Below are 16,222 nucleotides of genomic sequence, written 5' to 3' on the forward strand. Positions count from 1 at the left end.
TGGCCGTAAGTCTGCCTATTCAACAGGGATACTTGGCTCAATAAAAGGGCATATTCTTTTGAGGATGATATGTTCAAGAAGTTTATAGGTCGCACATAGTAGAGAAATTGGCCTATATTTTCTCACTTCATCAGGAGACTCTCCAGGCTTTCGAATGGCAATTACCATTGCCTCACACCATATTTCAGGGCTCCATACATCCTTAAGGTAGCTAAGTACAATGTCGTTAGCCACTGGAGTCCTCTGGGGCCAAGATACTTTATTAATGAAGAGGAACTCTATTGGTCTGGAATTCTTTGTGAAAGCGTGGGAAGGGAAGTTATCACAGCCCTTAAAAGAACCCTAATGACAGTACATTATGGAATGTTAAAAATGCTTCTATGGATCTCAGGCTATACTGCAAAAGTTTCTATTTTAAATGCACCAGACACCAGAGAGGTTGCATAGAGGGGGCCCTGTCCTCGGATGTTTGTTGGCACTGTAACAAAGAAAGAACTCTGATGCATATGCTATGGGACTGTCCAGCAGCCAAGCAGCTGTGGAGAAAGGTGGACATGAGTGAAAACAGTGCTGAGCTTCAGCAACCAAACCTCAGCTGAAAATTACATCCTAGGTTATGTACCTACTACACTAAGTTTAATCCACCACAAAGACTTTAGTTCTTGAGGGCCCCAAGGATTATCAAGTACATGTGTCAAGGTTTTTTCCCCACTTTGAACTTTAGGGTTCAAGAAGTGGGGACCTGCATGATCACTTTTAAGATTAAATTACTAACTTAAATCTGGTACGCTGCCATCAGCCAGAAGTCTGTGTCTTGCACACCTTCTGTTCCCCCAAAACCTTCCCTGGGGAGCCCAAGACCCAAACCCCTTGAGTCTTAAAACAAGGAGAATTTAACCATCTCCCTCCTTTTCCCCCCCACCAATCCCTGGTGAGTTTAGACTCAATCCCTTGAATTCTAAAACAAGGAAAAATCAATCAGGTTCTTAAAAAGAAAGAAAAAGGTAAAAATTATCTCTGTAAAATCAGGATGGAAAATGCTTTACAGGGTACTCAGATTCATATAGACTAGAGGGACTCCCCCCCCCACACACACACACCCAGCCTGAGATTCAAAGTTACAGCAAACAGAGGTCAAAATCCTTCCAGCAAAACACACATTTACAAGTTAAGAAAACAAACATAAGACTAATCCACCTTGCCTGGCTATATTTACAATTCTGAAACATGAAAGACTGAATCGGAAAGCCTGGGTGTACGTCTGGTCCCTCTTAGCCCCAAGAGCCAACAATGAACAAAAAAAACAGCACAAACAAAGACTTCCCTCCAGCAAGATTTGAAAATATCTTGTCCCCCTATTGGTCCTCTGGTCAGATGTCAGCCAGGTTCACTAAGCTTCTTAACCCTTTACAGGTAAAAGAGACATTAACCTGTAACTATCTGTTTATGACAACATGATTTTACAAAAATGGAGGAGTAGGGCTTATGTCCAGAAGCAGTGGTATTCAGATCTAAGTTACCAGCAAAAGAAAAAAAAATAGCTTATCAAAATAGAGAACAATTTTATTAAATCAAAGAAATTGGTCCCCACCTCTTGATACATTTGGATAAAGATTGCTTCACTCATATGGCAGACTTCCACTCCACCTAACTTCTCTTTTTCCCCTCCCTTGTGATGCTCCCCAACCCTCTCCTATATTTTTGCCTATTTGTGTATGTCTTTTGATTATCATTCTTACCTCCACTCCAGCATGTTATGTCTGTGTAATATTGTCCAATTTTGTATTGTCTGGTCTTGCAGCTTTGACAAGTTGTAAAGCCGCATAACTTTATTCAATATCCTGTGAAATGTGCAGTATTTATAAACATTTTACAGCTTGTATATGTTACCCTCTTGTATTTGTTTCTTTATGAAAATTAATAAAAAAAATTCCAAAAAACCAGCATCAAAAATGGACTGCAATTGTGCTATATTTACATTCCTGTCAGGCACTGTATTTACAATCTTATAGTGCCTTTTGGTGCTGACAGCATTGTTCAGAATTCAGTTTTCTTAAATGCAACATGCCATTAGTCCCAGATTCCATTTAGTAGCCACCTTCTGTTTTCATCTATATTAATAAGTTATGAGAAATTTAAAGCTGACAAGGAAATATAAAAATTTGCAAAAAAAAAAAAGAAAAGCATGACTATTGCAACTAGGGGGTCTCTGTTAGACTATGATCCAAATGAAAAGATTGTTAGCTACAGAATAGGCTGAGGATGTAGGATGAACAACAGTATGAGATTCCATTATCCATTTCACATCGTAATACTTCATTCCCCTTTGACAAACTGCTGCAGTCTTATCTTACCTTGCTTATTCCTACCTTTATTTTTAGCATGTTTCCTTAATTAAAGTTTATACTGTAATTGTAAAAAAATATTTGAAATTTTATAATATAATACCAACAGAGTTTTTGCTATTTTAAGGGGTATGTTTAAGTCTTTTGGTGAAAAACTTGCTTTACACAGCTGGCAAATAAGTACTATACATTGATACGTTCAGACAAAGCAGCATTAAATTTTACTTTTTAATATTCCATGACAAGCCTCCATTTATTTCTGTGAACAGTGAAATTAAAGTAGTTTTGCCAAGTCGGAAAGTTAGTGTCAAAGAGTGCATTCTAACCCTCAACAAGCTAACACCTCAGCAGGAGAATGAAATCATTGTTGGGACTTGCTGAACATTTTATAACTTTTTGTGGAATTAAGGGAACAAGTGCTTCCAAGACTTCACATAGTTCACAGAGGAAATATAATGTAAACATGCTATATGCACATTTGGCAAACATTACTGTGCATCCCTTACTGTTTAAAACTACATTCATCTGATGCCAGTCCAGATTCTATCCATGCTTTTAGTAATCAGAAAGTTTGCCAGATCAAGAATACAGTAGAACGTCAATAGTTGTACTAAGTATTGGGAGAACCAAGATTGATTACAAAACTTTATTAATTAGCAAGGAAGAACATAAATATGATTAGAAATAACAAGGACACAGCATCACAAAACTCATTTGGTTTGGTTACTTTGATTATTGTTCAGTTTGAAGAAGGTACTACAGAATATTTTAGAAAAGTAGAGTCTTGTAACACCCATATTAACATGCTCTGATATTTTGTAAAGATGGGCGTTAAGATTTGATTAAAAGAAATTTCATGCAGGAAAAGAGCTATTCTCGAGACAACTTACTCCAAGAGAAAATGAAGTTTATCTTTAAAATAATGTATTTATGCACCTTTTAAAAGGCAAAATTCTGAGCTATGCCAATTGATTTATTTTCAGTGAAGATAATACTGCTTCTAAAATCATAACTCCAACTCTCCCACCGTCAGTGCATAGTCTTCTGTCTTTTCCCCTCACTCCCCATGCTGGTGCAGTACTCTCTGCACATTATGCTTCCAGTGTAGGCCTGTAACTCTGGGTCTGGAGGTAATAGATTTGGAGGAAGCCTAATGCCTTATTAACAAGACATTACCTAAGGATTTTTTTTTTTTAAATTATAGAGCTGTGTGAAAGCACTGAGAAAGAGCAGCATTTAATAAAAAGATAAAAGGGGACTTTGTCAGGAACAGAAATAGGACAGAAGCCTACATCATGAAACACATGGTTTATTTGTTTATCTTTCCCACCACATCAGGCACCTGGGGCTCACTATAACGGCAAATGCTCCAACCTAGTATCTTCCTTTAAAACTTGTTTCCAGTCCTTATTGTCTTAAACAAAATCAGCTCAACAAGCTTCTTTCCTGTTTCCTGAGGAAGCTGCCTTCTGTCTTACAGAGGCTCTTCCTTCACTCCCCCACACCCCTGCCTCCCTTTTTAAAACCAATTTGCTCACCTCCTGCTGGCTGCAGGGTCCTGATACAACATAGCCCCTACAGGGATGTCCATAAAGCAATTAGACCCTGAGCTGAAGGGGCCGTGTAAGCGCCAAGTGTGATTATTGGTGGTGGTGGTAGCTGTTATATTCCATTCAGGGCTGGGTGTGCTGACAAGGGTTTGGTGCAGTGGATGCTATAAAGCAAAGAAGCTGGCACCTTTCTCTGGCAAGATTTAAAGAAGTTCCTGTGCCATGCCCACCACTGAAGAACCTGGCCAGGTCCCGAAGCTGGAGTCTGCACAAGCTTTGAACTCCTGCAGAGCACTGGAATGTGCCTCTCCCACTCAAGCAGGGCTGCCAGCACAGGAGCCAGCAGAAGGGGAAGCCAGAGTGAGGACGCTCTGCTACCGAGCTGGAAACCTTTCTAGAAATCATTTACATGGCACCCTCAACGTTCAAGGTGCTCGTACAGCAAAACAGAGTCCGAGACATCTCCTATCCACAAGAGCCTGCGCAATGTAGGAGATGCAGGTTATCTATTTGTATGGCACTGTTGATGCTTAGACACAGAAAAGGACATGGTCCCTTCCAGCCCAGGTAGGTGATACGAAGGAGGCAGCGAAAAGCAACAGTTTGGTTTCAAGCTAGGGGATGTCAGCCTGCTGAGGGGAGGGTTGGGGTGGGCCAGCTTGCTGGAAGAAGTATGTTTGAAATAGAGACTCGGAGGAGGAAAGGGCTCAGGTGAAAGCGGGGCTGGATGGGGACGTTGCTCATGCAAAGGACGTTGCATAGAAGAAGGCATAGAGGCAAGAGTGGAAAAAGGACATTGAGCCTTTATGTTTCAGGGCAGAAGCCAAACTAACTGTGAAGGTCAGGAAGGAGTTTTCCCTGTAGGCTGGTTATTCCCTAGCTGGCAGCTTCAGGGTTTCTTATACTGTCCTTGGAAATAGTTGGTTCTGGCCATTGTCAGAACAGGCTGTTGACGTAGATCAGACCAGAGAGCTATCTACAGGGCATTTCCTCTGCTTTTATTACTTGGGTGCTGCATCAGATGGCCTGGCTGGAGTGAAGTGGGTATGATGAGCTCATCAAGGGGGAGGGATAGCTCAGTGGTTCGAGCATTAGCCTGCTAAACCCAGGGTTGTGAATTCAAACCTTGAGGGGGGCCATTTAGGGAACTGGGGTAAAAATCTGTCTGGGGATTGGTCCTGCTTTCAGCAAGGGGTTGAACTAGATCTCCTGAGGTCCCTTCCAACCCTGGTAGTCTGCGATTCTGTGAAGTGCAAATGAACATTTATGCAAAACAAAACCAGTTGAGATTCTTCCCACTGAAGTTAGAAATTTAGAAAGTATACAAATTCTTCTGGACTCTGGAAGGTATTTAAGATCATGATTTGAATTCTATTAGTTTGCTTACTGGTATAAATTTTTTTCTACAGATAAAAACAAACATTAGAACAGGTAACACAAGAGCACATAAATGCTTTCCTTCCTCCCGGCCATGTGGTCTTGGGGAAAAACTACAGAGAGGAGCCAGTCAGAGAGACTCTTGTCAGAAAGGAGCTAGCCAGGGGCCACACCTTTCCCTTGCAGACCCCTGAACCCAAAAATGTGCAGGGAAGAGACCACCTTTATTCTGGGGGCAAAAAGAGCCAAGTGGTGCCTCACCTCCCCCACCCCCACAATTAGGCCTTGGGGTAAAAGTGAAGAAAGAAGCCATGCAGAGACTCCAACTGGTAGGAGCAGAAACGAGAACCCTCTGGACATTTAGGGTGTATCTATACTGCATTAGGAGACCCACAGCAGCAAGTCTCCAACCCCTCATCAACTGACTCAGGCTCACACTATGGGGCTAAAAATTCCAAATTCGGTTGAAGTCTGCACTCAGAGACCCAGGGGTCTCAAAGCTGAGACTCCAGCCAGAGTCAAAATATCTACGCAACTATTTTTAGCCCTGCAGCACGAGCCCAAACACTCAAGTCAGTTGACCCAGGCTCTGAGATTCACTGCCATTGTTTTTTGTTTTGGGGGATTTTTTCATTTGGTTGGTTGGTTGGGTTTTGTTCCGTGTAGATGTACCCACAGACAACTTCCTACAGTGTTTACTGAACTGTCTCTACCCTGTGCTGATTGGTTATTTGGTCCAATTCTCTCCCTCTCTCTCGAGTTCATCTTCACTCCAAACATGCCTCTTGTCCCCCTTCTCCTGTGCCCCATCCTTCTTCCCTTTTCTTTCCATTTAGCTTATCCCGTCCTTAAGTACAAACACACATAAACAAAGCCACAGACACAAAACAAAAACTGTGGAACTAACATGATGTTTGCTGCCATCACATTGTTCACTCTGTTTGTGTTATACCCCTTCTCCTATACCGTCTTGTCCATTTAGATAATAAATTCTTCAGGGCAAGGACCATCTGCTACTTTGTGTTTGTACAGTGCCTAGCACAATGGAGGGCCCATTATGGGTTGGCCTTAGACACTACTGTACATGATAAATAACACTGGGAAATAGTCTATTTAATCTAAAAATTGAATTTTCAAAGAAGCCTAATACAGTTGGGCATCCAACTCCAAATGAAACTCAACAGGATTTGGATGTCTAATTCCCTTTGGCTCCTTGGAAAGTACAGCCACAGACTTTAAAGTCAAGTGAAACATAGAAATTTAACCTTTTACCAACAGATGCATTTCCTTTATACTGCCTGGTGTTTTCTGTTGAGAACAGTAGTTTTCAACCTTTTTTCATTTGAGAATGGAGGTGCAGACCCTTTTGGAAATCTTAGATATATGTAGTCTGTGGACCCCCAGGGATCCGCAGACCACAGGTTGAAAACCACTGATCTAGAAGAGTGGTTCCCAAATTTTAACAACCTGTGAACCCCTTTCACTAAAATGTCAAGTCCTCCAACCCGCTCCTAAAAATGAATATTTCCAGGGATTTTCTCCTTTACCTGAGTATAAATTATAAAAGCAGTGAGCTTGGAAATATAAAATTTGTTTTTATGATATGCATATTACACATTATTATTATTAGCTTTCATTACAGTATTATTACATTATGAAAACAGCAACACTCTTCCAAGATCTCTCTTTCATAGCTTGTATCACTTTGAATAAACCTGTTATAAGACAAAGCTCCTAGGTTTCATCAAGGAGTATCAGATGTGAAACAGCATGAAGATATTTAAGAAGCCAACTCAAAGAGTTCCTCCTGCACAAGCATTCAGGTCTTGAGCAGTCCAGGCAAACAACACATGTTATAACAAAGCTTAAACTTCTTCATAATAATTTTAAAAACAATACTAGCTGCCCATTTAATTTTAAAAACAGCAAAAAATATCCTCCTCCCTTTCCATTTCTTATCAGGAGTCATGAAGTTTAAATCTCAGTGTGATAGATATGCTTGCTTAGATCTGCTTAGCTCTTGGAAGTCAAGGGGCTCCGGGCTGCTGGGCCTGAGCCAGGGTTCCTAGGGACAGCTCTGTCCGCTATTAGGGAATTTTTTCCCAAGAACCTCCTGTAACATTTCATGAACCCCAGTTTGGGAACCACTGGTCTAGAAGGACATTAGGAGGCTTCATTTGTACAGTGCTCTTCATGTTAACAGTCTCAAAGAGAATTATAAAATTACATATATACGAATCTTTTCACACATCATCGAAATGCAGTCACCTCTGGAATAGAATGCAACATGGATTTTACAGCACAAAGCAATGCTATGCAACAGTTTAAGATGGACATGACAATGACATGTGGATAACTTTCCTCTTTTCAAAGAAGTAACAACTCCAGTAATGAGAGTAAAACATTCCTTATTAGTAAAATCTGCTGAGATTTGGTAGCATTCAGGCTGCTTTACGCTAAATCCCTTTCAGAATAACTACATTCATTCCAGCACACAGTGACCTGCACCACTATATGAAATGCTCTGCATGAAGCCTAACCAGTATTTTATCAGTACTACCACCTCCTTTTATTTATTTATAGTATATTTCCAGATCAAGGAAACCAGACATCCAGTTTGCCTTCTTTCCTGCAGTTATACATGGACTGAAAGCTTACAGGATTTTTGGCAACTTTCAAATCCCTTTCATGTCAGTTTGCTGCAGCCACTGATCATTCTGCAGATACTTCCTCTTTGTAATTCTTTACTCAATGTCTCATTACTGTATATTTATCTAAAATAAAATTGAAGTGCATGCCCAGGTAAAAAGTCATGTTATTTTCATGCTGCCTAGTCTACCATATTTACTGGTCTATTAGTTATGAGCAGGGAACTGAGAGGTTAGGACTCCTGGGTTTTGCTCCTGCCATATCACTTACTGGTGATGACTTTGAACAAATCACTTTGCGTCTAAATACATGCTTTACCCATGTATGAAATAGGCATAGAATCAGCTTACATTGATTCTTTCCGTAAGGAGATAATTGTAAGCACAATTGCAAGGGGCTTTAAAATCCTTGATGAAAGATGCTTTAGAAATAAAAAATATTGATTTGTTTTGTGTTCTCCGTCTATGTAAATGGGAGTTTGAAAACGACTCAATTTATAAATGTCTTGATTACATCCTCCTCTTCCACACACACATTGTCACCACAACCACTGTCAAATCGCAGTGTAATTTCCTACTAAGTCTCTGGACCTTTATTTAAATTACATTATACTAACCACATTGTAGTCCTTAGATAACTTCTCCTGAACTAAGAAAGATGGATAAGTATTTGTCAATGCTTCGGCAGCTTTTATCAATTACTGCAGCACCACTGGATGCATCTCACCTGAGCCATCCTCCCTACCCCCACTTCCATATATCCTTTTAATACAATAGGTTGTTACACCTACAACTCCTGCTTCACCTCCCATACACATTTGGTTTAGGAATTGAATAACTTTCTTATTCTGTAAAAGCAGATACAAAATGACTGAAAGCTCAAAAGTTTGTCTCTCTCACCAACAAAAATTGGTTCAATAGAAGATATTACCTCACCCACCTTGTCTCTCTGATAAAGCATGTGTTCAGATTTGATCTCCTGTGTCTTTGGACAGATATTAAAGGCCTTGTAACATTCCCTTGGCCTTTATTACCCAGTCTTAACTGCAACAGCCAAGACAACTAAGAAAAAAATCTTTAGACTAACAAATATGGATATTAAATCACTCGTTCTGAAAAATTTAGATCAACTAATTCATTTATTTTATCATGAATTACACTGAATAATTGTAATTCAAGGATATCATCAAAATTCTTAGCCCAGAACTCTAACATTCAACAACTATTATAAATTCTTATAGGCAACATGTCCTTATGGCAATTTCAGTTAACCCAAGCTCTTATTGAGAAGGAACATTTTAATTTTGAAAAGGAGAGAAGATTATTAAGATCTGATACTGACTCCCTCTGGAGCCTGCCACAACTCAATTAACCTCTACACTTCAGTTTCCCTTCTGTAAAATAGGAATAGTACTTAGTTACCTAAACCAAGTGGTCATGAAGATAAGTTAATACTGATTACACGAGTTATCTAAGTGCCAAATACTATTATTAATAATTGGCTTCTTAGTGCCACATGATCAGAGGTGCACACAAATTATTGACTGTTAACTTGTAGTGCACCACTGCATTTTCATTTATTTTTAATTGGCATTCCTACCTATGACACTCACTCAGGGAACAAATTTTGGCTCCAAGACCCACTAAAATCCATTTTAAGCAATTTCACTAACTTCTAAAATTCTTGATAACCAAAAATAGTTCTAAATCAAAGCATTAATAATCTTTGATTGTTAAATTAAATGTTCTGTGTTATTTAAGGCCAGTTTTCACAAAAAGTCTAATTCTGCTTAATTCCATTTATCACACCCTCTCCGGTGCTTTTACTTCTGAAGGCATTAGTTGTTGGCACTTTCACAGTTAATTGCCATTATTGTATCCTGTTGCACATAAGTTACTTTTCTAGAGGACATATTTGGACAACAGTTGACTCCAATTAATTTTCTCCAAATGTTCATCAAGTCACCCTCTTTACAGTTCAATCATTTATGCTGAAAAATAACAACTGCATCAGGACATCATGTTTCAAATATCATGATACAGTACTGTACTTTATCACAAATTTTTATTTGAATTAACGGATGTAAACCTCCAATCTCTACATTCATAACAGTCCATGTCATTGGTTCCCATCAGCATGTAAAACAGTGGTTCTCAAACTTTTGTACTGATGACCCCTTTCATACAGCAAACCTATGAGTATGACCATTCTTATAAATTAAAAACATTTTTTTATATATTTAACACTATAAATGCTGGAGGCAAAGTGGGATTTGGGTGGAGGCTGGCAGCTCATGACCCTCAGTTTGAGAACCCCTGATGTAAAAGAAAGCTGCTTACTCAGAGGCTACCTGCCATGGTGATTCTACAATTTAGTATCCGAGTCAAGGTCAAAGCCGTTAAAACCCCCAAACTGATTCTCTTTAAAACGGTTCTCTTACCTACATACATATTTTGAGGGATATCAACACGATTTGGAACTAGTTAGACTTCAGTTTCTCTTTTAGTCTTTCATCTCACACAGCACTGTCTTTTGCCATTGTAGAACATTTTGCATCTGCCTACCTACAGTGTCCCATATTACTTCCTATTGCTTCTAGCCTCTCTACCAACTTTATGTCCTGGAATTTTCAGGTCAGAAAAAAAAAAAAATAATTCTAGTGCAAGTTTATTTTATTTAGTAAAGTAACTGTTTCCTAAATACCTTGTTTCTGCATGGTTCAGGAACCAATTCTGTGTCTTGCTGAACAACATTCCTGCTAGCTTACAGCCCACTGAACATTTATTGGTCTCCTCTACATTCCTCCTTACTCTATCCACTGGTTACTTTAAAATTACACAATATTTCATGCAAACTATCTGCTCCTGTGTTATTCAAGTACAACACATCATTACTCTAGTTATATTTAATCCTCTTTCACCAAAATTCCATACTTTCTATTGAACTTTATATAGAAAGCCAATTATTTACCACTATAAGTCTGAACATAAAAGTTTTAATGTTTAACTAGCAGTAAACTCTAAAGAACTACTTTACATCCTATTGCTCTTCTCAATTAAGAAATATCCAAACCAAAGCCTAAAAATTCTCACCATTTTCCTAAAGCAATACTGCACATGTGGGCAGTAAGTACAAAACGGCCATCTGACTCAATCAATTAATTTTCTTCCTTTCTTTAGTTAATTTCAGATCCTAAAAAAGAAATGAGAACATCACCGTCTGTTTCTTTGCAAGAAAAGTATCTTCAATTACATCCTCCTGACACATAAAATGCTTTTAAAAGAGATGCTCACAACTCAAACAAAACAGATATCCTGACAGAGAAATTTTGTGTTTCAGAAAATTAAGACACCCATAGAAAACTGTCTGCAAACATTCCCACTAACTTAATAAACAACTAATCTGTTTTCCTTTGTGAGGAAAGATCTACTGGGAAGGAGATGAGGAATAGGCAGGTAAAGAGAGGAAAAAGAAACTGAGGCCGGAGTTGGGGCTACTTTAGATTTTCAAAAAAAGAAGCTGAACACTTTTGAAGGATGGTAGCTATTTGTAAGTACTTCAATTAACTTAAAATTAACATTTTTCAAAAATTTTAACTGCTAGTTAAATTAACCCAAGTGAATCAAACCATGAAGTTATTTGATGAAATTATGTATAATAATTTCAAATGTGCTGTGCACTTCTTCCAAGAGATTTAATATGGGTTTCATGTCTTAATTCAATTTTTTCATTTTTCTGCAGAGAACTGGTAATAAATCTGTGGGAACGTAAACAGAAAAGAGGACTTGCAAAACTGCAGAAACAACAATCCATGTTGGCTGATTAACAAGTTTTATTTCCTCTAGCAATGCAAAAGGTGAAAGCTACTTCAGAGAGTATGTTTAACAGAAAATCTTTCGGTGACTTACAGCAGGCTATGAAGCAAGCAGACCTATCAAGTCTCACACATTTGGATGGAGATTCCTTCATTCTGCATTCATTTTAAGACCATTTTTAAAGTTTGTCCTTATTTTATTTGGGCACCCTTGACAATTTTTGTAAAATACAGTAAAAGAGACCTCTCAATTACCCCTAACATCAAATCAATTCATCCAGCAACAACATTAGCTAAATATTAACCTCCCCAAAAAATTTCCCGGGAGTACTGTACCCTCAATACCCAGTCCTACGCCTCACCTACATCTCCTTATGGATGAGGGAGAAGTGGGCCTTGCAGCACACCTTGAAGATGGACAGACCAAGTGGGAAAGCAACAACTCAAGTTTGAGAGTCTCAAAGGCCATGGGGTCTTAACAGAATGTGCTGTTACCCATCCTTCTCTCATATCAGTGGGTTGCAGTTCAGACACCTGTGCTTATTGCAAATCCAACAATATTTCCTTTAGACAAGTAGGTACTGACCCATTCTAAATCAAAAATAAAATCTTAAAATCAACCCAGAAATCAATGGGCAGTCAGAGATGCTTGTAGAGCACAGGTTCAATAGGCATGCAGAAGGAAACATCATTTAAGTGAGTCACCGAACTCTGTACCAGCTGAAGTTTCTTAATAGATTCAACATGCAATCCTATGTAGAAAGTATTGCAGTACCTAATCTTGAGGTGACAGAGACACGGATAAAAATTACAATATGCAGCCACAAGAATGGACACAACCTCCTAGCTGTCCATAGATAAAAAATAGCTGACCAGTCTATAGCAACCAAACAAGAAAGTACCATGAAAGAGGAACAGCAATCACCCAGAGTTTTCTGTAAAGTAAGAACAGAACCATCTGATCAGCCCCATTCACCAATATTACTGTACACAAACATGTCAGCACCCTCTGGATGAGAACAGGTTTCTCATGCACAAATCTGCTTCTCAGACATTTATGATCTTAGCTTTTCTAAAAATCTCAACTTATTCACGTTCTTAATTGTTTTAATCTGACAGCCCTGAATATGAAAGCAAGGCTTACCCAGCTAGTACCTCTGGCAGGGCCCCCATCTTAATGGAATCTGCTGTATGCGGAGGGGAGATAGCAGGAGTTTCAACCCAGTACTCCCCACAACCTCTATCCCCTCTTTCCTTAAAGCTCCCCCCAGCCATACTCACACTTCTCATTTTCTAGGCCTGCTGGCTGAGGGCTCAATCCTTCCCTCTAGCCTTGACTAAAGACACCCATCCTAAGCAGGGAAGATAGAGGCCTCTTGTCACCAGCTACCCCCTTCACCCCAGCACCTGAACAGCAAGGGTTGCCCCCCTGAGGACATCCCCGCCTCAGACAGCCCTGTCCCGCAGGCCTGCAAACGGACAGATTTCTCCCCCAGTGATGCACACAAGGGACACCGTCCTCAGTGTCTGGTCCTGCACACCCACCATTGTGGGCCCGGCAGGGAGGGGGCCAGCCTTCAGGCAGCGGACAAAGAGGATGTGGGGATGGAGGAAGCTCCCCTCTCCGGGGCCTGCAGGCTGCGCAGGGGGGCTTCCCCCCTTTGCCCTCCTCTCCCCTCCCCTCCCCTAGGGCCTGCAGGCTAGGCAGGGGAGCTCCCCCCACCCTCTCTTTGGCCTGCAGGCTGGGCTGAGCAGCTCCCCCATTCTCTCCTGCCCTCCCCTGAGACACCCAGCAGCTGGGCTGAGCGGTTCCCCGGGCACTCACTTGATCCTGGATCCCATGGTCTCTGGGGGGCCGCATGGGCCCGGGGCGGGGGTGGAGGGGCTCGGTGGGCTGTGCTCTCTCCTCCGCCTGCCCCTCAGACTGACTCCATCCCAAGCAGGGTCACAGCGAGAGCAAAGGCTGCTGGGAGCTGTAGTACGGCCTCGGCCCGGCCCGAAGGGGGCAGCGCGAGGACTTGGCTTCCTGGCTCGCCGCCGCGCCCGTGTTGTCATAGCAACGCAGAGCAAGCGCGTGCACATCGTTCAACCGTATTCAACGTTTTCTGAGGGGAAAGAGGACCCTGCCCCCCCCCACTCTTAAAGAGGGGGCGGCCCCCTCAGAGAATCCTGCCAGAGACACGCATAAAGAGGGACCGGGATACCTCCCCGCAAGACACCTCATAACCTGACCTACCTGCCCATACTCCATAGACGGGGTCGGGACCCCCACCACCACCTCTCGGCTCCAGGCAGCGACCCTTGGTTTCTCAGCCTTTGCGATACCAGGGACTGGCTTGCAGCCTTCCTAAACTTTTGCCAGGGAAATCCCAAGGACTGGGAGCAGGTTCACAGACCAGTCTTTGAGAAACACTGCCCTCGAGCATCCCATAAACAGCAGCTGGGTTCCTCTTCTAGCACACCTTGTAAACATTGGCTGGGACCCCCGAACAACCTGTAAACAGAACCTGAATGCTCCCTGAAATACCCCACAAAAAGGAGCCAGGCCCACAATGCCCTGTAAATATGGCTGAGTCCCTCCATAACACAACATAAATAGCGGCTGAGAAGGGATTGAACCTTCCTCTCAAAACAGACTCATCATCTCATAAATAAGGATTGACGAATTCCACCAGCCTCCAATAGATACAAAATACCCCCCATGTACAGGGACTGGGAAAACCTATCCCACGTTGAAACACTGGTTTTGGAAACAGGATAGAGTTTCCAAGGAGAAAGAAATTGTGAGCAGGGATTCCTGTTGAACCAAAATGCAAAAAATTGCAGAGGAAGTTGCAGAAATCAAAGCTGTCCAAGAGAGAATATTAGCTGTCCAGAAGGATTAATCAGATCCGAGGAAGACAATAAAATAGGATCTGGAGGTATTTTTAGAAGGAAGTGAAGGCAGAGATGAGATCAATTCAGTTTAAAATAAATATTCTGCTGGATCAAAAATTACAAAGGGTCTGGACAGATTCTGAAACCCATCTACAGCATGCCTAGTCAAGACTGGCAAACAGGATAAAAGAAGTGATGGGCAACTTGTTAGTCTCTAGGGTGCCACAAGTACTTCTGTTCTTTTTGCGGATACAGACTAACACGGCTGCTACTCTGAAACTTGCCTACTGTGGCCCAAATACATTTCCAGGATATGGGAAATACCCTGAAAGCTCTGGCCAACTTGGACGTTGTTAGAGTAAGAGATGAACTGAAGCAAGGAATTAAAGAGCTGGAAAATTAGCTAAAGAAGAAACTCGAAGGGTTGCAGACCATTGTGGAAACAAGCTGCTGGGATGAGGAATCACGCGACCCACAGCACATGTCCAAGATAGGACATTTACAAACTTTTCAACCCCATTTGTACACCAGGGTAGCCCAGCTAGGAGGGATCAGACAGTCCCAGTTAAAGTAATACAAAAGTCAACACAAAAAATACAATAGTGACCACTGAAGGGAAAACTTTGTGGGAGGCTTCATGGTCTAACTTTAACATCATGTCTCAAATAAACGAAGGGGGGGATGAAGAGAGGGGTGTTTTTAATAGCTAACTTGAGTGCACCAGATCTGATGATGCTCCAGAAGAGGACTGAGTTATCAAGAGATGTCAGAAGCAATCTGGAGCCAGCCATCAACCTAATCTGGCCAGGACTAGGAGGAGAAGGGAACAAGAAATCCCACCTTAACTGGCAGAGGGCCATATAAGATTGCCAAATACCACTGGGGGACAAACTGGAAATGGCCCATGTAATTGATGCTTAACTTGACATGCTCTTGCTAATTAAGATCACCAAAAGGAAACCAAGGACACTGTTTAGTGGTCATATTTGCTGCAGCACTGAAGTCCTTCCAAGCAACGGCCAAGCAGAAAAGAAAGCAGTTGCTAGTGAGAATGACAGAATCTCTCTGACATGAGCCCCGTAAGTACAAATCTGTATTTAACATGCATGATGAAAAAGAGGATTTTTGAGTCATGACATTTTGAACAATTAGGCCGTCTTTACACTTGAAAGTTTTACCAGAATAACTATTTCAGTTAGGATTGTGATTTTTTTACCGAAATTATTATACTGATAAAGGCTCTAGTGTGGACACAGTCATGCTGGTATAAAGGTAACTTATACTGACTTAGTTATATCCCTTCCTGTATAAGAATAGGTATGCTGGCATAAGGAACTTTTATATGACTGCATACACACCAGGGGGATTTGTACTGCTTTAACTATACCAGAACTATACTAGTGAGCTATACCAGTATAGTTAAACAGATACAACTTTTGTGTATAGGCAAGCCCTTATAAAAATTAACAGAGATAGACAATAACAAAACATAAAGGAAATAATTCTTATAAATGCTGGTGCTATGAAAAAGATTTGCCCCCAAAAAAGAGTGTTATAAATGCAAGCCAGGACAGAGTGTCATAAATTTGTAAGGAGAGTTCCTCAGTTTG

General features: G+C 41.0%; 1 protein-coding gene across 5 annotated transcripts in view; it reads right to left on the reverse strand.

Moving 5' to 3' along the window:
• DENND1A (DENN domain containing 1A) overlaps positions 1 to 13,705 on the reverse strand; it is a 363,245-nt gene extending 349,540 nt beyond the window's left edge. For 3 of the 5 annotated variants that reach the window (XM_030535510.1, XM_030535511.1, XM_030535508.1), the window contains exon 1: positions 13,561 to 13,704. In XM_030535510.1, coding sequence (XP_030391370.1) covers positions 13,561 to 13,577 — 17 coding nt within the window. In that variant the 5' untranslated portion in view covers positions 13,578 to 13,704. Of the gene's footprint in view, positions 1 to 13,560 lie in introns of all 5 variants that reach the window. The other 2 variants (XM_030535509.1, XM_030535512.1) reach the window with 2 other exon arrangements.
• Between the last annotated feature and the right edge of the window lie 2,517 nt (positions 13,706 to 16,222).

This window comes from Gopherus evgoodei, chromosome 16 (genome assembly GCF_007399415.2).
Source record: "Gopherus evgoodei ecotype Sinaloan lineage chromosome 16, rGopEvg1_v1.p, whole genome shotgun sequence".
Classification (NCBI taxonomy): domain Eukaryota; kingdom Metazoa; phylum Chordata; order Testudines; family Testudinidae; genus Gopherus; species Gopherus evgoodei.